Genomic DNA, 27,163 nt, shown 5'->3' on the forward strand with positions numbered 1-27,163 from the left:
CTGTATGGTATTGCCAACATTTCTTTGTTTGAATTGCCATTGTTCTGTTTTTGTTGTTGTTTCAATTATGCTGGACACTACTTATTTGAATAGTATTAACTGACACCTACAATGATTTCAATCAAGTGTTTTTTAAATAATTTATCACGTGTATTTTACGTAATAGCATATCTTTGTAACCATTTTTCTACATTGTAAACTTGACTTTCAAGTCTTCGGACTTTTGACATGTCTTTGTTTGAGTTGGATAGAAGTTTAATTGAATTGAATTGAATTGTGAAAGGTCAACACGGTCAAATTTATTTTGAACGAAAAATGCAATTTTACACTTATTCCGGTAAATGTTGTTAAAATGAGTTAATCATGTTCATGGGTAAACGGTGTTCAGGTCGACCAAATCGGAAGAGAGAATAGCCAGGGAGGGATACTCGGAGCAGTCAGGATCAAAGACCTGTGGGAGGGAGGATTCTGTTAAACAGATGATGTCTGGTTTATCAGCATGGCCAAGATTGAGAGATATGTCAGGTTGGAGTGGACACCTCAGGTGTTTGATGTGCTCACAGTTAGTGACAGGGAAGAGGTGTTGCGAGGGTGCGGGATGACAAGTGGGTGGGGGGGGGAGAGATGGGGAGGGTGGAAATGGGGATAAGAGAAGGATGCGGGTCAAGGGGGGAAGACGTGAAGATGTGGGACGAGGGGATGATGGGAGGATGCAGGGCGAGGAGGGAAGATGGGAGGGTGCAGGACGAGGAGGGAAGATGGGAGGGTGCAGGACGACGGGGGAAAGATGGGAGAGGGAGGACGAGGAGGGAAGGTGGGAGAGGCAGGACGAGGGGGAAGTTGGGAGGGGCAGGACGAGGAGGAAAGATGGGAGTGGCAGGACAAGGAGGGAAAACTGAGAGGGGCAGGACGAAGAAGAAGCTGAAAGAAGTGGGAAGAGGATGATGAGGAAAGACGTAGGATGAGGAGGAAGCGGAACGAGTGGGACAAAGGGGAGGTGGAGGCTGTGAGATGAGGTGGAAGCCGAGAAGGTGCGGGATGGGGCGGAAGCTGAGAGAGTGCGGGACGAGGTGGAAGTGAAGAGGGTGTGGGACGAGGCAGAAGAGGAGAGGGTGCAGGACGAGGCGGAAGCGGAGAGGGTGTGGGACGGGGCAGAAGCGGAGAGGATGCGGGACGGGGGTGGGGGAAGCGGAGAGGGTGCGGGACGAGGTGGAAGTGGAGAGGATGCAGGATGAGGCAGAAGAGGAGAGGGTGTGGGACCAGGCAGAAGTGGAGAGGGTGTGGGACGAGGCAGAAGAGGAGAGTGTGCGGGACGAGGCAGAAGCGGAGAGGGTGTGGGACGAGGCGGAAGCGGAGAAGTTGCGGGACGAGGCGGAAGGAGAGAGGGTGCGGGACGAGGTGGAAGTGGAGAGGTTGTGAGATGAGGAAAAAAGATGAGATGGTGCGGGATGAGAGGGGAAGCTTTGATGGGTGGGATGAGGGTGATGAAAAAGGAGATGCTTTAGATGGGACTAGAGATGCAAAGTATTTTCAGGATAGAGTTCTCTCCAAAGGATCATGTAAGGTTTGCTGTTTACATCGCGTCTGGGAGGTTAGCCTTTAATGACAAATTGTGTGGGTTGTGCGAGGCAAGTCAAGCCAAGCTGTGGGAGGGGTCGTGGCTGTAAGTGAAGTCAGACTTGTGGGACCTACGATTCTGTCAACCACTCCAAAGAAAAACCAGTCTCGCAGCTTTGATCTTTACTAGGGATTTTACAGCCAATGAAGGAGAGTACAGACCCATCAAGCCTGTGACCCTCGCCATGAGTGGTCACGCTTCCAGTTGGAGAAAGGGAGAGATCGTGATGTCGCCTGAGTGGCCGCAAATGACCCGGAGATTGATCCATCTGAATGCCCCCATTTTCTCTCACGCCTCCCCCCCATTCATTCCTCCATCTGCTGCGAGAATTCCCCCGCCGTTTCACGGGGAGGAGAGCGCGGATCGCGACCATGGCAACCGCCCTTAGAATGATCATGGGGGGACGAAAGGAGATCGGGCGTCATGACAACGGAACGAACCATTTTCGAACTCGTGCGGGAGGAGGACCGCGTGAGGACTTGCTGAGTGAAATACAAACTATAACATCAAACACGTTGGACCACCATACGCTGACAATCTCAGTCACGATAATATACCGTTCCGAAAGAACAAAGGTCAGCGGCGTCTATAACCCCTAGCAACATAAAATTGAACGGACACTGTATTATCTGGCGGGGTACAACCATCATTGAGACAACGAGGAATCAAAGTGCACATTGAAATTCCATTTGGTTCAAAAATGCTTCAGGTAATGGGGGACGAGGCCGAGTCTTCATTCCCTTAAGTGCAGAAAACAAGCAATTCCATGATTATTCCGTCGATCATCCGCACTCTGAAACAAATACCAGTGTTTGTGTGTGGGAACTTGGTCCAAATCCAGGTGGTGATCCTAATTGCTTTGAGCTCGGCCTACAGTACTGCACTGGTTTATACTTGATGGCAAAATGTCCAGTGTTCGTCTTGCGTTCAATAATTCCATTGTTGTCTGCGTCATGTGAAAGTCACACCCAATATTTTTTTATCACTCATTCTGTTTTCGTGATGGAGAGGAGAAAAAATAATCTCAGGCGCCTCCTTTCGGACAACGGCTGAAAACGCGGCGAACTTGTCCATGGAAGTGAATCCACAACACAGGCTCCTGCTCCTCAGGAACGGATTTCACCTGAGGGTTCTCATCGACTCGATCGGACCACGTGGCATCTGGAAATGGAGAGCTTGAAATTTCTTTGCTTACGTCTCAGTGGAAAATCCAGGGGGGGGGTTCCTGGTCACCCAGAGCTCCTTCTCCCACGAAAGTGTGCCACAAAAAAGGCCAGAAGCCTCAGAAAAACTGCATCAATACAGTACCTAATAAACAATAAACCACACTAACAGCTCACAGTCATTTATTTGGAAATTATTTGGAAAATTTATAATTTTCTGTTATTTGGAAACCCCCCCCCCTACCCAATTCCTGGATTTGCCCCTGCGGCTTCTTACAAAACCTTTTCTTTACACTCTGAATGAAGTTTGTACACATCTATTACAAAAGTTGTACTGACTTGATGTTTCAGTGTATTCTGCAGCTTCTGTAATGTTATACATGATACTTTTTTGTATACCTTGTCGAGGCTCATATGACAGCGAACACACAACGCACATCAAGGGGGGGAATGAGACAAGAGAGGAGGGAGTGGGAAGGACAAAACAGTGGGGAACAGAGACTTGAGGAGATCTGTGGAAGGGAGAGGGATGGGAGCATGGGACGTGGAACATGGGGAATAGAAGATGGACATTACAGGGACTTTCTGGAAGGAAAGCAGCGAATTTGAAGGAGGTGGGCTTGGGTGGATTATCGGGGGTAGAAAAGATCGAGGATTTGGATGGGGGATGATAAGAGGTGGTGGTGAACAGCTGTTTTGAAGGCCTGGAGGGAAGAGTGGGATTGAAGAGAGTGTGGGAGTTTGTTTCAAAGGCGGGGAAAAAGAGGAATGAAAGAGTGAAGTTGAGCAGTGATTCTTGATTTTGGTAGTTTTACCAGAAGGGGGTTGTTGGCGGACCTTGAGCGCCCTGCGGAAATGTGGTGGGGACAAATCACAGAGAGAGCAGGGGGATGAGGCTGGAGAGGAGACAGTAGAAGAGAGAAAGACCACCGACCAACCTCTGGTGATTGAGTGAGAGGCCCAAAGACTCAGCCTCATTGCGGGAGATGCCAATGATCCGAACTGCCTTGGTTTCTACAGCGTGAAGCCAAGAAAGGTGGGAGGCAGGAGCACCAGCCCAGAGGGGAGCGCAGTACTCCATCAGGCTGCGGACAAAAGCTTTGTAAGTGGTCAGGAGCTCAGGTGGGCCGAGGAAGGACTTTGCACGACGGAGGATTCCCAGTTGGCGATTGGCTTTGGAGGTGAGGTTTGAAATGTGACTTTCCCAGGAAAGGTCGTGGCAGATAGTGAGACCCAGAAGCTTGAAAGAAAGGACTTCTTCCAGAGGATTGTTGAGGAAGTGGATGGGGGGGGGGTTTTCTAAACGGTCCTTTCGAAGAGACATAGTGAGAGTATGAGATTTTTTCCGGATTGAAAGACATGTTCCACGCGTTGGACCGAGAAGGACATGCTCCACGTGTGTTGGACTGGAATGAAAGCCTCTCACAAATGATGGGATGGGGTTATTTCATTAAACTGGAAGATTATGATGTTCTGTAGCAAGAAAATGTATTATTTAAAAACACAAAACACAACATGTACAAATGTGACCCCATTTTATTCGTCTTCTGGAACGTTTCATCTCGATGGTACGGCCTTGTGAGCGTACCACAGTCTGAAGCCTCGGCCTAGCGTCAGGTGTGCTTACATCTTCTTTATTTATTTGACATCCTACAGACGTAATAGACACTCGGTTTTGCTCTGCACGCATTACACATGACGTGCAGCGAATTTCACCTCCCTGCACCTTGTATTTATTGTGCGCCATTGAGGCTCGGTTTGCAAGTCACCGGCTACAATTGCAATAGAAGACGTAATTACTCTTTCATGGAAAATGTTTTTCGAGTTTTTTTATCCTGAAAATAGACCGTACCAGTGGTGAACACACAGTCATGCTAAAATATATTTTATTTTATTTTTGTTGTGTACACTGTCGAGGCTCGTATGAGAGCAAACACAGAACGTACACAGGGAGCAGGAGACAAGAGTGGGTTGGGGAGGGAAGGAAAAAAACCCAGTGTGGAACAGACACATAAGGAGATCTGTGGAAGGGAGAGGGATTGGGTGGGGTACACAGGGTAAACAAGATGGACAAGACACGGATTTTCAGGAAGGAAAGCAGGGAATTTGAAGGAGGTGGGTTTGGGGTGGATGAGCTGAGGTAGAAAAGATCGTGGTTTTGGATGGGGGAAGATAAGAAGAGATGGTGGTGAACAGCTATTTTGAAGAACTGGAGGGAAGAGTGACATTTATGAGAGTGTGGGAATTTGTTCCAAAGGCGGAAAAAAAGGGGAATGAAAGGTGAACATTAATACTTGATTTCGGTAATTTTACCAGAAGGGGGTTGCTGGCGGATCTTGAGTGCCCGGTGAAAATCTGGGTGGGAACATATCTAAGACAGAGCGGGGAGGGGAGGGAGGCCAGAGAGGAGAGGGCAGAAGACGCTGCCTGCAGTGAGAGAGTGAGAGACCCAAAAGACTCAGCCACATTGTGGGAGATAGCAATGATTCTAAATGCCTTTGCTTCTACAGCGTGAAGCTGACAAAGGTGAGAGGCGGGAGCACCAGCCCAGAGGGGAGAGCAGTACTCCATCAGGCTGCGGACGAAAGCTTTGTATTTGGTCAGGAGCTCAGGTGTGCCGAGGAAGGACTTTGCACGATGTAGGATGCCAAGTCAGCGACTGGCTTTGGAGGGCAGCTTGGAAATGTGGCTTTCCCAGGAAAGATCATGGCAGATAGTGAGACCCATAAGTTTGAATGAAAGGTCAGGCAGGTATGGGAGCATGCGCCAGAGCAGCGCGTCGCTGCGTCCACTTTCCGCCGGTACTCCAGAGGCCTCCGTCTGGCCATCTCCCAGGCAGATGCCTGGCCCATCCCAATCTCTTTGAGATGCCGATCAACCTGCTGCAACCACGATGCACGTGGTCGGCCCATTGGCCTCCTTTACTCACGAGATTCCCTCACTGAGAGAATCTGGTGAGCAGAATCAGCGTCAGGAAAACGAGCCACAAGGCCATACAGCCGCAGGTGATGCTCACGGACTATACAGAAAGCAAATCTCATCCGAGTCTCTCTCAGCAACCGCTCATTGGACATAAAGTCTGACTAGCAATAATAAAAGATTATCCGAAGAGACCTTTATCCAAGGGAGTTAATCTTCATCTCAGATCCTTGGTCAAAGTCCAAGTGTCACATCCGTAGAGCAAGACTGGAAGGACAAAGGACTTAAAACTCAGACTTTCATCCTCCTGCATAGGTATCGACGGTGCCATACCCCATGACCCTGTTAATACACCATTCCCCAGGTCCGACACAGACGTATATTGACCTCTGGCTCACAACATGCGGAGACATGAATATCACTGCCAAGGTAAGTGAATCTCTCCGCGACCTCAACATCCTCACCACAAATAGGTACAGAAAAGACAAGCGGGATTTGGGATGTCAATGAAAGCTTGGATTTTAGTTATGACCCAGGAAGCTTGTAATCCCATCGGCTCTGACTCCTCATTCAGCACCTTGAGGGTCCCCGTAAGAATATCCAGTGTCTTCGCAAAGATGACTGCATCATCTGTGGAATCAAGTTCAGAGATCTATACATTTGCAAACGATACACCATAGCTTGATTCCACAGCTTGATCCTGAACTTCTTCTTCATCATAGGAAATTCCAATTGATGTTTAAAGCTTGAGATTCCATATAATCCAAGAGAGATAAAAGTGATGCTGGAGCACCAGCCAAGAGGGGATCTGAGCAGTACTCCATTGAGCAACCGACAAAGGCCTTGTGGATTATTATCAGTAGTTCTGATTTTCCAAGGAAAGACAATTGGATCGATGGAGGATACCCAACCTGCGGCTGACTTTGAAGGTTGGCCCAGGAGAGGTCATGGCTGATGGTGTGGCCTATAAGTTCAAGAGACTGAACCCCTTTCAGTGGTTGACCATGGAAATAGACATGTGGGTTCATTTGATGATCCTTCCAGAGCGACCTGACGAGACAGTAAGATTTTTCCAGGATTTAAGGACATGTGCCATGTATCAGACCAGCATCGAATCAATTTCAGATCAGCAGAGAGTAACACAGTTGCAGTCAGCCTACCGTAGGGATAGACTACTGCACAACATAATGCGGAGTCATCTGTAAAAAAGGAAGAAAGGGTTTTCCAGAGCATCGGAGAGGTCGTTTATAGGTGAAGAGCAACTCAACGCCTCCTTCTCCCCTAATCACAAGCATACAGTGAATATGTTTGTGAGGCATACTTTGCACATAAACAAACAAAGACAAGTTTGTACTTTTAATTCTTTGTTATTAGCAGGAAGAAATCCGGGGGTTCAGCCTTCCTGGTTTGACGTCAACATTTAAAATAATCTTGCTTTCATTTACAAAGCGGTTTTCCATTTCGTCTTTTTTCCAAAAACATGGAAGGAAACGTACAAATGCAATTTCGCCACTCATGCCTGCACTACACCGAGCCAATGCTACCAACTACAGAAGCCAGGGTACCAGCACACAATGAATTGGCAAATTTTAAAGACAAACGGTGGAATCTTGGATGTGGATAAGATGCTTCAACTTCTTCTGGATTTGTGTGCAGCACGAGGCTGTCGGAAGCATAATTTGCTGGTGTGGGGTGCCCTCTGTAGTTTAGAGAAGGAATTTGTATTTTCAGGGAGCTAATAGCTCACCATGGGATATTTAACGTCGACCATGTAATGCTGGTAGACAACGCACAAAGTTTAACGTTGATCAGAGGGACGGCACACACACATTGATGAATCACCCTGCCTGTGAAACACTGGGATGACAGTTTATAGCTTGGTCGGGATTCCAATCCAGGCGAGACAGCTCAGAGGTGAGTGCGCATACCTGAGGGCTCTCCGAAAGCCCAGTCACAATTCTCTTGCAGTTACAGATCCAAGCACAAAACTGTAGCTTGAGATGAAACTGCATCTCTCTTAACCACATGATGTTGCTCAAGAGCCTCGAGGATTTTCAAGTCGTTCCAAGTTTGGGTCTTATCGTGCCGTCTCGAGTTTTCATCATGTTCTTCATTGTGCCGTATGATGGGCGTACCACCTGGAATTATACGCATTATTAACTTTTTTTTAGTTCGTACAAGTCAGTGGAACCCAAGACATTCTCTTTAGCTTTAGCTCTGGTCATCTTTCCATGATGGCAAAGGTTGGCATTAATTTGGTAAAGTCATGTCCCCACAACCTTTTGGCAGGGAGGGTCGTCGTACATGTTTGCTCTGGTTCCGACGGTCCTGCCTTTTGTGATCAACCCTTTGCGCTTAAGGAAGGTCACTTCCGCAGTTTATGTGTTTCCGGTTCAAAGTACATATCCCATGGTAAAACACTGCTTTTTCACCTGCTCAATGAACTGATTGTTTCTCTGAAATGCATCTTTTCATTCGATGCACCGTTAAACGTTAGGTGGCCCAAACGCGCCACCCTGATGTCATTAGCCAAAGCCAGGATAGGATCAGTTGTTCCCACAGCCTTTCCTAAACCCATATACAATTTTTTTTCCCCCAAAAAATATATATACCAAATGTTCACTTCCCCTTTTTCACATCAATTTCCCCAACAAAAAAGTAAGAGCAATAGGGCAATATAAATGGGGTTCGTTTTATCCTTTTCAGCCTTATGTTTCGGTATTACAATCGAGGGTTTCCAATCAAAATGAGTCACCCCAGGAGACCAAACAAAACAGGTTCTCATTAACCAGGGATTTATAACAATGCAAAATGAGGCGGAGAAGAAGATGCGTCGCCACAAGCGGTGTTACAGAACAGTGTCAAATGAGTTTCAAAGACAAAACTGAAAGCCCAAAACAAAACTCAAAGAAACAGACACTTTGGTGGGAAAGAGGAGGGTTGCTAAACTTTCCACCCATCACAATAAATTACAGTGCACTCATTCCAACATATATTATAGACATGGACACCACCCTCTCCGTAATTTTAGACCTTAGACTTAGATTAAAAAAACTATGCTAAAAGGACCTGTCCCCAGCGATGGGTGAAGTTGAAGTTAATCTCTTCTTCTTCTTCTTCTTCTTCTTCTTCTTCTTCTTCTTCTTCTTCTTTCGCTGCTCCGTTAGGGGTCGCCACAGCGGATCATCCGTATGATCCGCATTGTGATTTTGCATAAGTTTTACGCCGGATGCCCTTCCTGACGCAACCCTGGTCGCCCCTTACGACACAGGGGTATGGTACACCTATTTTAACCGGGGCATACACCGGGCCCAGTACACTGGTACTCATTTCGCCAACCTCGGAAGGATGACAGGCTGAGTCAACCCCCTGGTGTGTGTTAATTCAAGCGGCCAACGGGGCTTGAACTCAGGACCTTTTGGATCCCAAGTCGCTACCCTAGCCACTACGCCAACACCAGGCTTGATCGATCAATTTAAATTATTTCTCGGACTTTGAAAAGGTTAATTGTGTTGCACTCTTGGTTTCACTCAGAGCCAAAGCTCTGATCTACTTATACCGCCCACCACAAAATGGTGGTGCAACATCGGGAGGCGGATGTTGGATTTGTCTCAAAAGAGGGAAAAATATCGTGGTTGCGAACAAAATTTGGCATCGATATTATTCGGTCATCTCATCTCAGTTCTCGAAGAGACGAACGTCCGTCCGTTAACTTTTTGCACCTCATCCCTTATCACCCGGCTGATTGTTCTGAAACTTGACACAAGAATACAAGACAGTAGCCCACACAATCGCTCGGGCTTCGATTTTTCGATATCGGATCATGGTGGCTCCCAGGGAGTGGTGTACCGCCTGAAACTTCAGATCCCTACTCGTTCCTCATTTACCAACCGATTGCTCTGAAACACGAGACAGCCCTTCTCCTCGATTGATGATAGATTTTTCGATTTTGGATCAGGGATGCTCCTGGGGGTCCCCCCAAATCTCACTCTGTAACTTTCAGTACCAGGAGATCGAGTCAGTGTGGGTTTGAATCTCAGTCTGATCTACAACCTCGAGTATGATCGTCAGACCACTCGGAGCTATTTTTCATGCTTGCTCTCCTGTCATTTCAGAAGTGAAGCGCGGGAAGTTCCCACCATAAACGGAGACAGACAAACGCACGGACACACACCACGGGTTCTCTCACCCTGAATTTAACGTTCCCTCTGGGCCAAGTGTTTTCCCCTACAGACCCATGCTCCAGATTTTGTGCCAATGCACATATGCCACGAAACACGACACCCGTGCTGCGACCTGCGTGCCGGGAAACCTGACACACCACTCATGCCACGACCGCGATGAGCTGTGGCTGCCGAAAGATCCTTCGCCGTACCTGATAGGTGTGTTTGTACTCGAGCTCTGGTGGTATGCGGAGAATGAATCCCGAAATTTTGGCACACTCTCATGGATATGATGGATCGAGCCACCTGGCGGGATACGTCGTTCCACGTGTTTACCAAATCGGTTTCGGGTGGTTTTGGTTTAGCGTTTGCACCGAGGTTTACAAATGGTGGGCTGAGTGAGCGCTGGCGTTTAGCGGAGGGGACGTATGTGATGTAATGTGGGAAATGGATGCAGAAAAGCGTGTGGAATAAGAAAAGGACAAATGTAGGATTTCTAGCTATGTCACACTCACAACGCATATCTACCCACATGAATACAGTATGCTATACTTAAAAGCTAAATAGAATACTACGAGATAACTAGCTTTACTCCATGTATATGTGTTTCTTTCTCCCTGGGGGTCCGCAACCACAACAATATCTATAAAGAGGTATCGTATTTTTGTGTTTTTATTTTTGTGAGGTCTTCTGAAACCTAACCTCTCAGATGTGGTGCCTTATGGTACACATACGGGCAAAGGGGGTCTGGTGGAGGGGTCTGGTGTAAGGGGGTGTCTCTGGTGGAGGGTTGGTGGTCTCTGGTGGAGGGTGTGGGGTGTCTGGTAGAGGGGTCTCTGGTGGAGGAGGGGGGGGAGTCTGGCGGGGGAAGGGGTCTCTGGTGAAGGGTGGGGGTGTCTCTGGTGGAGGGTTGGTGGCCTCTGGTGGAGGGTGTGGGGTGTCTGGTAGAGGGGTCTCTGGTGGAGGGGGTTCTGGCAGGGGGAGGGGTCTCTGGAGGGGGTCTCTGGTGGAGGGGGTTCTGGCAGGGGGAGGGGTGTCTGGTGGAGGGGAGGGGGACTCTGGTGGAAGGGAGGGGGTTTCTGGTGGAAGGGAGGGGGTGTCTCTGGTGGAATTGCAGGGGGTCTCTGCAGGAGGGGAGGGGGGTCTCTGGTTGAGGGGAGGGGGTCTCTGGTGGAGTGGAGTGGGTCTTTGGTGGAGGGAGGAAGTCTCTGGCGGAGGGTGGGGGTCTCTGTGGAGGGTGAGTGGTCTCTGGTGGAGGGTGGGGGGTTTGTGGTGGAGGGTGGGGGTTTGTGGTGGAGGGTGGGGGGTCTTTGGTGGAGGGAGGGGTCTGGTGGAGGGAGGAAGTCTCTGGTGGAGGGAGCAGTCTCTGGTGGAGGGGTCTGGTGGAGGAAGGGGTCGGGTGGAGTTATAAACTAGAAAGTCATAATCACCGGCATCGTCCTCGTTGTCGAGACGAACCGTCACCGTCACCTCTCCCTCGATCGCCCAGTGACCTGGTGGTCCACCACCGCCAAATCTCAACAAGTCCTCCAGCAGTCTGGAAGCTTTGGGTCAAGGAGATGAGGAAGAAAAAAACAACAGGGGAGAACACGAGGGGTGGAAGGGCAGGCAGCACGACGGCTTCCCTCCTGACTGGTGGGCAAAGCCAACGAGACGAGGGGTGTGTTCAGTCACGAAGTTTTGTTGTAGAACGCTCGCCAAGTGGCTTAAGCAATGAAGCAAGCACTCCATTCGAAACTGCTAAGGGACGGCTCGCTTGGCGAGCGCTAGCTAGCTGCTTGGTAACTGAAAACACCTCTGGAGGAAACAACAACAATCAATGGATCGATCGTCATCGTCAGTCCCAAGCGAGCCCAGAGATTTTTAAAAAATGGCCCGTTCTGCTTCCTTGCTTGACGCTCAGTATTTAGATGGGAAAGGGCACCGGTTGGGGTGTTCGAACCACCGACTCTCCCAAACTCAGAGCAGATCAACTCTCGAACCATGACGACCGAGTACGATTAATTAAAGAAAGCAAATTTGAACAAACAACACCCTCGTTATTATTATTATTATTATTATTATTATTATTATTATTATTATTATTAAAAACAGTAAAATTATGTTCTGCATCCGGGATCCTCCCCAACCCCGAAATTAAATCGCATTGTGATCGCGTCGACGCTCCTGATTGGTGGAGCGCGGGGGTCACGTGGTTACAATGGAACGGTCACATGGTAACCATTGTTGGAATCCGTTCGATGCCAATGTCTGAGCGTGTCTGACGCGTCGTGCGTCTCCTCAGCGTTTTCGTGTCCTGACATTGTATCAATCTCGCTGTAAAAAAAGAGATAAGGAACATTTCAACGAAGGTAAGCTGTGAGGGTTTGATTGAGAAAACGATTTATAAATCCGTGTTACGTGTGTTCAGTTACCAAGCAACGAGCTCGCCAAGCAGGCCTGTTCCTTGTCAACCATTTATACTCGTGACTGAGTACTTAATCCACTCGGCGAGAGCGTTCGTTCCACAAGAAACTTGGTAACAGAACACAAACCTGCTTAATCCGTTTTGTCTGGCCTGCAACACCCCGTCGATTGTACGTACACCTCTCTCCGCCCTCACGCCTCTCTCCGCCCCTCTCCGCCCCTCACACCTCTCTCCGATCTCACGCCCCTCTCCGCCCCTCACACCTCTCTCCGCCCCTCACGCCTCTCTCCGCCCTCACGCCTCTCTCCGCCCCTCACGCCTCTCTCCGCCCCTCACGCCTCTCTCCGCCCCTCACGCCTCTCTCCGCCCCTCACGCCTCTCTCCGCCCCTCACGCCTCTCTCCGCCCCTCACGCCTCTCTCCGCCCCTCACGCCTCTCTCTGCCCCTCACGCCTCTCTCCGCCCCTCCCTTCAACATGGCCGGAGACGAGGGACATTAAAACGACCTCTTACCCACAGATCGCCCGTCCAAGTACTTTGACGTGAACGATGTTTCTCAAACCGTTGAACATTTCGCTTTCATATTGTACTTATCTGTTGCTCATACGACCCACAAAGTGGGGAACATGGAGGGTCGCGGCTCCTTGTCCACTTAAAACCATTTATCGGGTGACGGGGAGTGGACAAGGGATTGAGTGTTTACTTTTGGGGGTGTTTGGTGTTTGTGGGGATCAATCAATTTGTTGGTTGAGAAAGGAACGAATTTTTGAAACGCCATCCACGAGCCATCCTTACTGTACGTGTTCAGTGTCACCTAAGTCTCACCCAAATCCCACCCAAGTCTCACCCAAGTCTCACCCAAGTCTCACCCAAGTCTCACCCAAGTCTCACCCAAGTCTCACCCAAGTCTCACCCAAATCTCACCCAAGTCTCACCCAAATCCCACCCAAGTCTCACCCAAATCCCACCCAAGTCTCACCCAAATCCCACCCAAGTCTCACCCAAATCTCACCCAAATCTCACCCAAGTCTCACCCAAGTCTCTCACCCAAATCTCACCCAAGTCTCTCACCCAAATCCCAGATTGTAAATACGAAACGAATGAAATGAGGATGTTGAACAGGGCTGCTAATTGAAATATCTAAAGAATTACAGTAATGGTATTAAATATCGTTGTTTTAGGTGTAATTAGAAGACGGACGGTTGTAAATAGCAGCACAATATTGATATTTCTGTTCAAATAAACAAGACGGTGTTATCGTCACAACACAGGGCCAAAACGAACAGAAATATTCACTTGTAACGTTTAAAATATGAAATTCTACCACTTTTTTTTATTTTTACAGTGGAACGAAAAAAATGGTGATGTCATAATGACATCATAATACTTAATGGGTAGCTTTAATCGATACAATTGCATCGTTATGCAGTCCATTGACCGACATATGTAGTCCGTATGTGATAAATATCACATCACGGCATTTTAGGGTGTAATTTTGATCCTGACTTGGTTTGACACGGCAATAGGTGATGCCATTATGATGTCATAAAGCACCCTTGCCATCGCCCATTTCTTTGGAACATGACTTTTTTTTTACAATTCCTAATTCCCTTGTGCAGCTCTGGTGCAAAAATGACGCTTTTGTCCACCATGTAACAATATTTTTGTTGCTGCTAACCCAGCCACGCCTGTTCCGCCTCACCCCCCCCCCCCGCGCATCACCCATCCCTGTCCCTGTGCGTCGCCCCTCACCATCCCCTCATGTGGCGCCTATCCGGCCCCACCTCTCCCGGCCCCCTGGGTCCTGCCTTCCTCCTGCACCTCCCACCTCCCACCTTCTTGGTCCCCAAGCATCACAAGCCTTCTCTGTTTCATCAAAAATTTATTCACTTCGAGAGCGTGTGTGATATTCAGCTCAGCACACCTCTTTGTAGATGTTGGGTTTTAACGGATTATTCTTTTTTCAGTGAATCGAGGACGAGCCAATCGGCAACTTCACTTAATGCTGATATGGATCAGCGAGAAGCATCTGCTGCGACGACGACGAGGACAACCTCCCTTTGGAAGCGTCTCAAGTAAATGAGCTTACTTTCCTCATGTTACAGTTTTTAAAATTGCCTATTAGTGATGTCAGCCTCAGAATGTGTGCAACAAACTGACTTTTTCAATCTTTTTCCACTTAGGCAAGCGTTCAGATGGCGTAAAAAGAGGGCGAAACGACGTGATCATCCTGAACCTGTCGTGTAAGTAATGGCGGGAAAAAAATATCCCTTCTTGATGTCATGACATGGAACACACAAGCAACAAATATGGTGTCCCTTAAAGGAAACACAAGGCTAACCCTGTCGTACGTCAATCCCTTTTTGCTCCTTAATTATTTCTCTGTCGTTGTTGGAGAGGTTATTGTTGGGTTTTCAGATTGGAAATTAAGTTGGAAAGTTGGAAAGTTGTAACATCTTAAGAGAGCGTTTAAAAAAAAAAAAAAATTATTTCTTCATGAAGATTACGTAAGATTAGGAAAAGGAAAGGTTGAAGGAAAAATCGTGTGGGTGTTTGGTGAATTTGGATCAACAAACGCAGCAGGAAGATGGTAGCTCGAGGAAAGGTACAGGAAGAAGAAGAGGAGGTGGAGAAACATGTGGTTCCAGGAGGTGTAAGGTGAGAGGTTAAAAGAATAAATAATTTTTTTTCTTTTCTTTTCAGAGCAGGTAAGATGACGTGAGGGAAAGGTTGAAGAAAAACAAAACGTGAAGGTGTATGTTGAATGTGGGTTGGCAAAAGTAGTAGATGATAGATGGGGAGGAAAAGGAGGAAGAAGAGTCGGCACAGGAAGTCACGTGGTTACGTGGGGTATGATGTGAGGTAAAAGGTATTGTTGGTTCACGAGCGCCAGCCAGAGTGACCACTATATTCGTTATGTCTGTTGGGTAGTCGATCTTGTCGAAAAATAAATAATTTCAAAATTTTTTATTTTTTAAATTTGTTCTACCCTTATTATCACTTTTTTCGTCGACATGATTGTCTCTCTGTTCGGTCCAGTGCTCTGTTAATACAATGGCGATTTCCATGAAACTTGGTTGGTAGGTTCATACCATGACCTAGTTGTGTGCAAATGAGAACCGTTGCTATGGACCCATCTGTTGCCTAGCAACGGGACTGAAATTTTTTGAAACTTTTGAAAAATCATAAAAAATTAATTTTTTCGAAAATCAAAAAATCGGGCCACGAGTGACTGTGGGCAGTACATTCAGCCATATTGTCAAAAATTTCCAGCCGGATCCTATGAAAACTGTCGGAGAAGATAGACTGAATGAACCCTGGTCGAAAACAATAAAAAAACGAAGTTCGTTATATCTCAGAGACTATGAGTCAGATATACATGAAACTGGTATGGTAGGTTCATGGTATGTCCTAGTTATATGTGAGAAAGAACCGTTGCTGTGGACCCCTCCGTTGTCTAGCAACGGCCAAAAAACCTCTAAATGTGGGAGTATTTTAACGAAAAAACAATCTGCAGCATGAACCCTTGAAGCTAGAATCATGAATTTTCTTGTGCTTAATCCTCAGGTCATTCCCCATCGAATGGGCCCATCGCGACTACCCATGTCCACCTACCGGCTTGTATGTATGTCTGTCTGTCCAGAGCACAACTTCGTGGGATGTGATCCGATTTGGATGAAACTTGAATATGATGTTGATATCAATGCCTAGCTTTGTCTTCCTGGCGATGGGCGCCCCACGCCCATTGTGGGCCGAGCCACGCCCACTTGTAATTTTTGTTTTTTTTTCATATTTTTTTTCTCAATTTTTTTTATCGAAATTCCCGCTCGAGAAATTGTGCGCATTGGCCATATGTACAACATATAAAAAAATTCAGATTGATTCGGTCAATTTTGAGGGAGAAGATAGGTTTTGAAGAAATGGGTGGTGACAGATAGTAGGGTCGCACTTCTGAAACGATCTACATCGTCAAATACTGCTCGTGAACCATTGTCGTCTTCAGACTTGTTTTGTTGTATTTTTTTTTTTTGAGACATGAAACAGAGGGTATATCATCAATTTATGTGCTTTATATTACTGGGGGTTGTACGGTGGGAAGGGGGGGGTGAAAACTGTGTGGCAAGCACCGGTGGTACAAGGTGCATTACCAGGTTTTCTTTTCTGTGTCTACCCAGTCTTTATTTTTGATGATGGGGTAGAATTGCAGGGTATGAGGTACTTTTGGTGAGGGATGAACAGATGTCGAGAGAAAATTCACTCACCTGGACCCACAGGTCCTAGCAATTCTGTGTCCTCAAAATCTGAATCCCAGGGGCAATGAATTTTGTATCCCTTAAAAACGTGCACCCCCCCCCCTCTAACAGCTCAGCCAAACGTTTTCACTTTCGCCATCCAGCAGTTCATCAGCACATATAAATAAAACAAACACACGAGCAGTGTGATATTTAGTTTGCCAATTCCCACACTTCTCTGTCCATGGTTTTCATGCGCATAATTGGCATTTTTTTATTTTGACTAGTTGGACCCCTTTACCCCGGGAGCGTGACTAGATGATGCACGTTTACCTCGACAACTAATCTCCTTCACCTTACATGTACCCCATGGGTTATGATTGTGTTTTCACCCACCTAAAACCTACCCAGGCCTACCCTGAGTGCTACTACAAGTTTTCAGCTCATTCTGTCCAGTTGTTTATGAATCCATTATCAGTCAAAGAAAAACACCCACACTTCTCAAATCGGCATGTTTGCACACTGTAAGAAACTACTTGGGAGCATCCATCGTGCTTTATATATTCGACGAGCAAATACAACCCGTCGCTTCACTGATGGGAATATTTAGGGGGGGGGATATGAAGTAGGGGAGGGAGAGAGCAGGGAGGGGATGGAGGAGGAGAAGGGAGAGAGAGAGAGAGAGAGAGAGAGAGAGAGAGAGAGAGAGAGAGAGAGAGAGAGAGAGAGAGAGAGAGAGAGAGAGAGAGAGAGAGAGAGAGAGAGAGAGAGAGAGAGAGAGAGAGAGAGAGAGAGAGAGAGAGAAAGAAAACAGAGGGGGTAGGAGAGAGAGGAGGGAGAGGTGATGGGCAGAGTGAGAGGAGGGAGGGGGAGCTATGAGGGGTGAGGAAAGGTGGTGTGAGGAATGGGGGGAAGAGTGAGGAGAGGGGCGGGTTGGGGAGAGAAACGCCTCTCCAAATGTTGCTATACATTCTAGGACAGGGGTGGGGGTGGGAGCGAGAAAGAGAGGGGAAGTGCAGAGGGGATTTGGGAGGAGGTAATCATAAGGGGAGGGGTTCTCGACGCATTTGTAAGTGGGACTGGAGAAGTGAGGGGGGGGCAGTCGTACAGGATTGAATAAAATAGGGTATGTTAAAACAGCATGTGGAGACAGCCGGGAGAAAACCATGGGGTTGGAGAGGGGAGGGGTTTGGGAGGAGGTAAGCGTGAGGGAATATGGAAGGAAGGCAGTATGATGGGAAGGGAAGGCAGCGAGCGGGAGGGTAAGGGAAGGTAAGGTAGCGTGAGGGGAAGAGAATGCAGTGTTAAGGGAAGGGAAGGCAGTGTGAGGGGAGGTGTTATATTAGGGAAAGCAGCGTGAGAGTCGGGGAAGGGAAGGGCGATAAAATATGCCGAAACAGCAACATTTTCTTTTGAACCGCTGGGGTGTATATCAAACCTGGCAGAAGCATTTAAAACCCACGTTATCTACCTGGCAAAGGCCTACCTGCACGCATGCATACTCGCACATGCAGCGACCTTTGCAACCCTCCGGTTGTCTCACTCCGAATCTGATTCGTACATGCAACAGTCCCCTCAACAGAGGTGTAGGGGTGGGGGAACAGGGGGAGTGGTGGGAAAGGCGAGTGAAAGAGAGGGGGAAGGGGAGGGGAGAGGGGTGGGAACAAGGGGATGGGAGGGGGGAGCGAGGGGAGGTGAGTGCGGAGGAGGAGGAGGAGAGGAGAAGGGCGAAGGATTCTAGCAGATATGATGGCCAATTTAATATCTATTCAAGAGACGGCACACACACATTGATGAATCACCCTGCCTGTGAAACACCGGGATGAGAGTTTACAGTTGGGTTGGGATTCAAACCCAGGCTCGACAGCTTAGAGCGAGCGTGTGTACCTCTTGGCTATCCTGCCGTAATGGGGCGATTCATTGCTTTGTAACTGAAAACATTTTGTTTGTAGGTTGAGAAAGGAACAAATTTTTGAAATGCCATCCACAAGCCATCCTTACTGTATGTGTTCAGTCTCGCCCAAATCCCAAATTGTAAATAGGAAACAAATAAAATGAGGACATTGAACAGGGCTGCTAATTGAAATATCTAAAGAATTACAGTAATGGGTAGTAAATATCGTTGTTTTAGGTGGAATTAGAAGACGGACGGTTGTAAATAGCAACACAATATTTATATTTCTATTCAAATACACAACACGGTGTTATCGTCACAACACAGGGCCAAAACAAACATAAATATTCACTGATAACATTTAAAATATGAAATTCTACCACTTTTCTTTGTTTTTACAATATAGTTAAGAAATGATGTCATAATGACATCTTATAGATAATGGGTAGCTTTAATCTGTATAATTACATCATTATGCAGTTCCTTGACCGACATACGTATTCCATATGTGTTAAATATCACATCATGGCATTTTATGTTGTAATTTTGTTCCTGACTTGGTTTGACATGGTAAGTAATAGGTGATATCATTATGACATCATAAAGCACCCTTCCTATTGTCCATTTCTTTGGAACATTTTTTTTTAAACACTTTAAAAAAAAATCATAATTCCAATGTGCAGCTCTGGTGCAAAAATGGTGCTTTTATCCACTGCGTAACAATATTTTTGTTGCTGCAAACCCAGCCACGCCTGTTCCGCCTCACCGCCCCCGCGCGTCACCCCACCATGTCCCTGCTCATCATCCCTGTTCATGTGCGTCACCCCTCCCCGTCACCCCGCCCATACCCAGCCCCGCGCATCACCCCACCATGTTCCCGCCAATCCCTGTCCCTGTGTGTCGCCCCTCCCCGTCTTCATGGGTCACCCCTCCCCTACCCGGCCCCGCGCGTCACCCTGACCCAGCTTCATACTTCACCCCCACTTCACCCCTATTTGACCCTGTGCTTCACTCCTACTTGGCCCTGTGCATCGCTCCTCACCATCCCCTCATGTGGTGCCTATCCGGCCCCACGAGTCACAGTTGCCCGGCTCCACGCATTCCTTTACCCCAGGCCCGCGGGTCCTGCCTCCTGCACCTCCCACCTCCCACCTTCTTGGTCCCCATGCATCACATGCCTACTCTGTTTCATGAAAAATTTATTCAATTAGAGAATGTCCATGATTTTCAGCAAAGCACACCTCTTTGTAGATTTTGGGTTTCAATGGATTATTCTTTTTCAGGAAATCAAGGATGAACCAATCATCAGGTTCACTTGATGCTGATGTGGATCAGCGAGAAGCATCTGCTGCGACGACGAGGACAACCTCTCTTTGGAAGCGTCTAAAGTAAATGAGCTTACTTTCCTCATCTTCAGTTTTTTAAATTGTCTTTTAGTTATATTAGCCTCAGAATGTGTACAACAAACTGACTTTCTCAATCTTTTTCAACTTAGGCAAGCGTTCAGATGGCGTAAAAAGAGGGCGAAACGACGTGATGATCCTGAACCCACTGTGTAAGTAATGGGGAAAAAATCTCTTCATGATGTCATGACATGAAACGCACCAGCAAAATCCGATGGCTTTGTGATTTTTTTTCTTGGGATATTGGCTTTGAGTTGCAAGAGTACACAAAATTTCAGCTTTCTACTCAGAAGATACTAAACATTTACATGAGTGAGTGAGTGAGAGTGAGTGAGAGGTGAGAGAGAGCTTTACATATTAGATGATAACAGTCCCACCACTGAGCTTGAGCAACCCAACGACTTACTACCTCCCAGCCAGACATCCTCCCCACTCATAGCCAAATATTTGGTCCCGACCACAAATCCAGTTTCAATCGAGTTGGCTATTAAATTCCTTTTTGAAAGTTTAGATATACTACATCCACTGCACTTCCCTCGACCACACAATCTTTGACTTTCAAGGTCAGTGTATAATAATGTAGAGGATTCTGGAAGTGAGGATTTCAAATTTGATGAAGTGTTTGGCTGTTTTGCCTCCCCATTTGAGCAGTTGCTTCTTGATACTCAAATAACAATAATGATATTAAAAATAAAAATAATAATATTTATAAACCGCCTTTTGCCAATGGATACAAGCTTTGTCTTTCTTCATCTTCTTTCTTTCTGAAGGCCTGGCCCCACGCTTTCTCCTCCCCAGTCATGTCGAGCCTGCCTCCCCTGGCTGTGGATGTCCTGCCTCTCCAGCCCACGCATACCGCCTCCCCGGCTATGAGCAGCCTGCCTCCCTGGCCCCGAGTGTCCCACCACCTTGGCCCCACTCACCCCACCTCCCCGACCCGATGCTTCCCGCCTCCCTGGCCCCGAGCGTCCCGCCTCCCCGGCCCCGAGCATCCGTCCTCCCGGCTTCGAGCGTCCCTCCTCCCCGGCCACGAGCTTCGCTCCTCCCCAGCCCCGAGCGTCCCTCCTCCCCGGCCCCGAGTGTCCGTCCTCCCCGGCCCCATGCTTCCCGCCTCCCTGGCCCATGCGTCCTGCCTCTCCGGCCCTGTGCATTCCACCTCTCTGACTACCATGTCCTGTCGACAAGGCCCACCCTTTCGCTTTACCAGCGACGTGTTTCACACCTCCCTGGCCCTGTGGGACCCGCCTTCCTGGTCCCGCACATCCTGTATTCCTGGCCAACCGCATTACACCTCCCCAGCCATGCGCGTCCTCCCTTCCCAGCCCACGCATCCAACCCACCACATGCGTCATGCCTTCTCTGCCCTGCTCGTCTATCCTCTCCCGCACCATGTGTCCTGCCTCCCCCACCTCGCACATTCCATCTCACTGGTTCCTGTGCATTATGTACGCCCTTTCTTTCATTGAAGATTTGGTAAAGGAGAAATTGTGTGTGATATTCAGCTTAGCACACCTCTTTGTAGATTTTGGGTTTTAAAGAACTATTCTTTTTCAGGGAATCAAGGATGAACCAATCAAAAGGTTCACAAGGTGCTGACGTGAATCAGCCAGAAGCATCTGCTGCAACAACGAAAATCTCTTTTTGGAAGCGTCTGAAGTAAATGAGCTTACTTTCCTCATCCTCAGTTTTTTAAATTGCCTTTTATTATATTAGCCTCAGAATGTGTACAACAAACTGACTTTTTCAATCTTTTTCAACTTAGGCAAGCGTTCAGATGGTGTAAAAAGAGGCCGAAACGACGTGATCATCCTGAAACCATTGTGTAAGTAATGGGGGAAAAATCTCTTCATGATGTCATGACATGAAACACACAAGCAAGAAATACGGTGTCCCTTTAAGGAAAGATCAGGCTAACCCTGTCGTATCTCAATCCCATTTTGCTACTTAATTATTTCTCTGTCGTTGATGAGAGGTTCTAGCGCTGCTGGATATCTTTTGGTTGTGTGCATTCACCTCTGAACTTTCCAGCCTTCGTTGAAATCTCAATCTTGATATAAACTGGTGTTTTGCATGAAGGTGATACATAAATGTGTGCATCCTCTGTCCAAAGGACATGAAGCTAGAGGGCCATCTTGCAACTCTGAGGGTGTGGGTGGATGTTAAATATCCCATCATGTCTTTTGCGACGAGACGGCGAGTTATCGCCAGGAACCTGAAAAAATCATAAATTCATGCCACTGAAATGTCAGGGCGAGCAAGTCGGTGCGTGAAAGACTTGGGGAATGACCTTTTCCACTGGCAGAACCCCCAAAAGGAGAAATACGTGGGTTTTTTTTAAAGAAGAAGAAGATTGTGGTATAAATATGTCGAGCAAAAATATGTCCAAATTAGAATGGCACTTGGTGGAGCACATACCACCCCCATGAAGCTGAACAGTTTACCTTTTTTTCCCCCACTGATAGGCCGGATCTCAATCTGGATCTTTAGCCACCAAATTGAATCAATTGTTCTCATCACACACCCAACATGTCCAGCAAGCTTCATCCGAATATGTGCACATTTTGAAATTCCGTGTTATATATCGTTTTTTTGTCCCAATCTCTCAATGGTGAAGAATCACTTATATAATTCTCGTGTCCAGATCAGGATCTGGATCTTCATCAACGTCAAATGGATTCGTCCATATAATGCACACAACCTCTCCATCAAGCTTCGTCCGAATCCTTCCATAACTTTTTGAGGTATCATGCTATATATCGTTTTTGGCCCTATTACTGAATGGTAATTCATCACTTGAAAAGCTGCAGTATTCAGATCCGATTCTTCACCAAAATCTTATCAATCCGTCCTGAAAACGCACAGAACCTGTCCACGAAGTTTCGTCCGAATCCATCCATAACTTTTTTGAGGTATCCTGCTCACAAACAAACAGGGGTTAAAACATAACCTGCATCCACCTTCATGCCTGGTGTTGGCTTAATGATTAGGGTGGTGGGCTTGGGATTCTTGGAAGCTGAGTTCAAATCCCCCTTGGCTGTTGAATTAATACCAGGTGGGGTTGGCTACCTGTCATCTTTCCGAGGATGGCAAAATGAGTGCCAGCTTGCTGGTGTCCTGTGTCGGAGTGGTGACCTGTCCAGGATTGTACCCAATTGCCAAGGAGACTGATTAGGCAGCACCAACGCTCTGCACAGAGTATGGTCCCAATGGATGGATCCACCTTCACTGATGGAGGTAAGCTTAAGGAGGTACATTGCATGACCAAAAGAATGTGGACACCTGCTCGTCCAACATCTCATTCCAAAATCATGGGCATTAATATGGAGTTGGTCCCCCCTTTTCTGCTATAACAGCCTCCACTCTTCTGGGAAGGATGTTGGAACATTGCTGTGGTGATATACTTTCATTCAGCCACAAGAGCATTTGTGAGGTCAGGCACTGATGTTCGATGGGGTTGAGGATATGGCTCTGTGCAGACCAGCCAAGTTCTTCAACACCGATCTCAACAAACCATTTCTCTATGGACCTCGCTTTGTACACGGGGGCATTGTCATGCTGAAACAGGAAAGGGCCTTCCCCAAACGGTTGCCACAAAGTTGGAAGCACAGAATCATCTCGAATGTCATTGTATGCTGTAGCGTTAAGATTTCCCTCATTGGAACTAAGGGGCCTAGCCCGAACTGTGAAAACAGCCCCAGAACATTATTCCTCCTCCACCACCAGACCATTATTCCTCCTGCACCAAACTTTACAGTTAGTACTCTGCATTCGGGCAGGTAGTGTTCTCCTGGCATCCGCCAAACCCAGATTAGTCCGTCGGACTGCCAGATGGTGAAGCGTGATTCATCACTCCAGAGAATATGTTTCCACTGCTCCAGAGTCCAATGGTGGTGAGCTTTACACCAATCCAGCTGACGCTTGGCATTGCACATGGTGATCTTAGGCCTGTGTGCGCTGCTCGGCCATGGAAATCCATTTCATGAAGCTCTCGACAAACAGTGCTTGTACTGATGTTGCTTCCAGGGTCAGTTTGGAACTCAGTAGTGAGTGTTGCAACCGACGACAGACAATTTTTTCCCGTGCTATGCGCTTCAGCACTCGGCGGTCTCGTTCTGTGAGCTTGTGTGGCCTACCACTTCATGGCTGAGCTGTTGTTCCGAGACGTTTACACTTCACAATAACAGCACTTACAGTTGACCGGGGCAACTCTAGCAGGGCAGAAATTTGACAAACTGACTTGTTGGAAAGGTGGCATCCGATGACGGTGCCACGTTGAAAGTCACTGAGCTCTTCAGTACTGAGCTCTTCAGTACGGCCCATTCTCCTGCCAATGTTTGTCTATGGAGATTGCTCGGGTGTGTGGTTGATTTTATACACCTGTCAGCAATGGGTGTGACTGAAATAGCCGAATCCAGTAATTTCAAGGGGTGTCCGCATACTTTTGGCCATGTTGTGTACCTCATCTGTGTAGGTCAGCGATACATGACAGAGCACTTTTGACGAGAGGTATCAAAATATTAATCATGGTTTGCAAAGATTTGTTCCCTTAGTAAAGCTGGGTAACAGCAACTGCTTTGTGCAATATCACATCATCATAATAGGACCAATATGTCGAACTTGGACACAGTAGGAGGGCATTTATCTCATCACGCCTGTGCTCAATAAACACTACATTGACTCATTTAATCGATTTATCGACTTTATATCACTGGGGATTGTATTGTGGGAAGGTGGTGAAAACGGTGTGGCAAGCACAGGTGGTACAAGGTACATTACCAGGTTTTCTTTTCTGTATCGACCAAGTCTTTATTTTTGAGGATGGGGTAGAATTGCAGGGTATGAGGTACTTTGGGTGAGGGATGAACAGATGTGGAGCGAAAATTCACTCGCCTGACCCACAGGCCCAGGCAATTCTGCGTCCTCAAAATCTGAATCCCAGCGGCAATGAATTTTCTGTATCTCTTAAAAACTTCGATCCCCCATCACCCTCCCCCCCCCCGTCTCCAACAGCTCAGCCAAACGTTTTCACCTTCGCATATAAATATAACAAACACACGAGCAGTGTGATATTTTGTTTGCCAATTTCCCCACTTCTATGTCCATGGTTTTCATGCACATAATTGGCATTTTTATTTTGACTCGTTAGACCCCTTTGCACCGGGAGCATGACTATATGATACACGTTTATCTCGACAACTAGTCTCCTTCACCCTACATGTACCCCATGGACTATGATTATGTTTTTACCCACAAAAAACTTACCCAGGCCTACCCTGAGTGCTACTACAAGTTTTCAGCTCATTCTGTCCAGTGGTTTATGAATACATATTTGTCAAATAATACAAACGCACACTTCTCAAATTATAGATAGCACTGTATGAGTGTGATATGCTTGCACACTGTAAGCAACTACTTGGGAGTATCCTTCATGCTCTATATATTTGATGATGTGGATTGCGAGAGACCTTTTTTATATTTGATGAAGTGTATTGTGCTTACATTCTGAATGCAGCTATGTAACTCAAGTGTATCAACCATTAGTGATTAGATCGAGCTCTTTATTGAAATGTTTATAGCTGGAGTAATTTTTCATGTGAATACAGCAAAATTTATAAAATATGAGGTGCAAGAGGCATGTGTCAGTGTTGCTTAGAAACGAGCTCCAGTGTGAACTCCATTGTCTTGGGCCACGTGACCTGCAGTGACCAGACCAAGGCTGCACCGGCCTACTTTTACATTCAGATATTTTCATTTGTGTGAATTTTGCGATGGTTTTGTGATTTTTTTTCTTGGGATATTGGCTTTGAGTTGCAACAGTACACAAAATTTCACCTTTCTACTCACTTAGAAGATACTCAACATTTACATGAGTGAGTGAGTGAGTGAGAGGTGAGAGAGAGCTTTACATATTAGGTGATAACAGTCCCAACACTGAGCTTGAGGAACCCAACGACTTACAACCTCCCAGCCAGACATCCTCCCCACTCTCAGCCAAATATTTGGTCCTGACCACAAATCCAGTTTCAATCGAGTTAGTTATTAAATTCATTTTTGAAAGTTTAGATATACTACTCTTTTTATCTCCTTCACTCTCTGCTCTAACTGCAGTGCTCTGAGGGATGGGCTTGGATGAACGCAATGCGCGAATTCCCCTGTAAGCGGGATGAGAATCACGTGTCCACAGGTGATGCTCTACCCCCTCACAGATTCCTCGCACATCGGCCTCCTTGTCCACCCTCAGTGCACGTACAGTTTTACGCCTCAGTTCCCTGAACAGCTCAGCTCTGCCATTCTGCCTGGCCCTGCGACTCTGGTCAATGGTATCCAGTGTCCCTTGAGAGACAAAATTCTTCTTTGCCCTGCGGTGAGTTCCAAGACATCCACCGGCAACATCAAGGACGGTGGTCTTGAAGGCACTCCACAACTCTTCAGGACCCCCAAAGCACCCAGACCCCCCAAGTGTCCACTCAGCCTGTTCGCAAACTCCTCAGCTACTCTCTCATCCCTGAGCTTGCCAACATCCAGCCTAGGCTGGGATGGTACCATTCTCCAGGATTTAAGGTGCAGCTCTGATGGTTACCATACTCTGGAAAGGGAAGGGTGATCGCCAAGACTGCAACAACTACCGAGGGGTGACGCTGCTCTTAGTGCCGGGCAAGGTCTTTGCTCGGATAATTCTTGATAGGGTTCGCCACCATCTGCTTGAGCACCAGTGTCCAGAGCAGTCAGGCTTTACACCAAAGAGGTCAACGATTGACCGTATCCTTGCTCTTCGTGTCCTCACCGAACGCAGACGAGAGTTTTGGCAGGGGCTGCTTGCAGCCTATGTTGATCTCTGTAAAGCGTTCGATTTAGTGAATCGGGATGTCCTCTGGAGGATTCTTGGTCTTCGTGGGGTGCCACCAAAACTGATCGATCTGATGTCTGAACTCTACTCTGGTACTGAGAGTGCTGTGAAGTGTGGTGGTACCATCTCTGACTTATTTCCAGTTGTTACTGGAGTTCGTCAGGGATGTGTACTTGCCCCCACACTTTTCAGCACTTGTATGGACTGGATTTTAGGGAGGATGTCGGAGAGATCAAGCTGCGGTGCATCGTTTGGGAATGTCAAGATCTCGGACCTTGATTTTGCAGACGATGCAGTCATCTTTGTGGAGACTTTAGATATCCTTTTGGGGGCCCTCGAGGTGCTGAATGAGGAGTCGGAGCCGCTGAGATTACGGGTTTCTTGGGTCAAAACTAAGATCCAGGCTTTCGGTGACATCTTGGATGCTGCTGTCCTGTCTGTGTCTGTTTGTGGTGAGGATGTTGAGGTCGTGGAGAGATTCACTTACCTTGGCAGTGATATTCATGTCTCTGCTGGCT

The 27,163-nt window shown here is 47.3% G+C and overlaps 2 protein-coding genes across 6 annotated transcripts in view; one reads left to right on the forward strand and one right to left on the reverse strand.

Annotated features, from left to right (window-relative positions):
* LOC147009577 (uncharacterized) overlaps nt 1-20,747 on the reverse strand; it is a 73,400-nt gene extending 52,653 nt beyond the window's left edge. The window contains exons 1-3 of one of the 2 annotated variants that reach the window (XM_085862237.1): nt 20,533-20,747; nt 11,294-11,400; nt 6,604-7,838 (exon numbers count right to left, since the gene is read on the reverse strand). In XM_085862237.1, the coding sequence (XP_085718363.1) occupies nt 7,669-7,838; nt 11,294-11,400; nt 20,533-20,600 (345 nt within the window). In that variant the 5' untranslated portion in view covers nt 20,601-20,747 and the 3' untranslated portion in view covers nt 6,604-7,668. Of the gene's footprint in view, nt 1-6,603; nt 7,839-11,293; nt 11,401-20,532 lie in introns of those variants that run through there. The other variant, XM_085862236.1, reaches the window with a different exon arrangement.
* LOC147009579 (uncharacterized) overlaps nt 11,991-27,163 on the forward strand; it is a 72,037-nt gene continuing 56,864 nt past the window's right edge. Inside the window, exons 1-7 of one of the 4 annotated variants that reach the window (XM_085862212.1) lie at nt 11,991-12,214; nt 14,237-14,344; nt 14,453-14,512; nt 19,679-19,783; nt 19,891-19,950; nt 21,353-21,454; nt 21,561-21,620. In XM_085862212.1, coding sequence (XP_085718338.1) covers nt 14,280-14,344; nt 14,453-14,512; nt 19,679-19,783; nt 19,891-19,950; nt 21,353-21,454; nt 21,561-21,620 — 452 coding nt within the window. In that variant the 5' untranslated portion in view covers nt 11,991-12,214; nt 14,237-14,279. Of the gene's footprint in view, nt 12,215-12,715; nt 12,802-14,015; nt 14,345-14,452; nt 14,513-19,678; nt 19,784-19,890; nt 19,951-20,861; nt 21,244-21,352; nt 21,455-21,560; nt 21,621-27,163 lie in introns of those variants that run through there. The other 3 variants (XM_085862213.1, XM_085862211.1, XM_085862214.1) reach the window with 3 other exon arrangements.

This window comes from Eptatretus burgeri, chromosome 17 (genome assembly GCF_056783735.1).
Source record: "Eptatretus burgeri isolate ZD-2024b chromosome 17, Ebu_testis_v1, whole genome shotgun sequence".
NCBI lineage: Eukaryota > Metazoa > Chordata > Myxini > Myxiniformes > Myxinidae > Eptatretus > Eptatretus burgeri.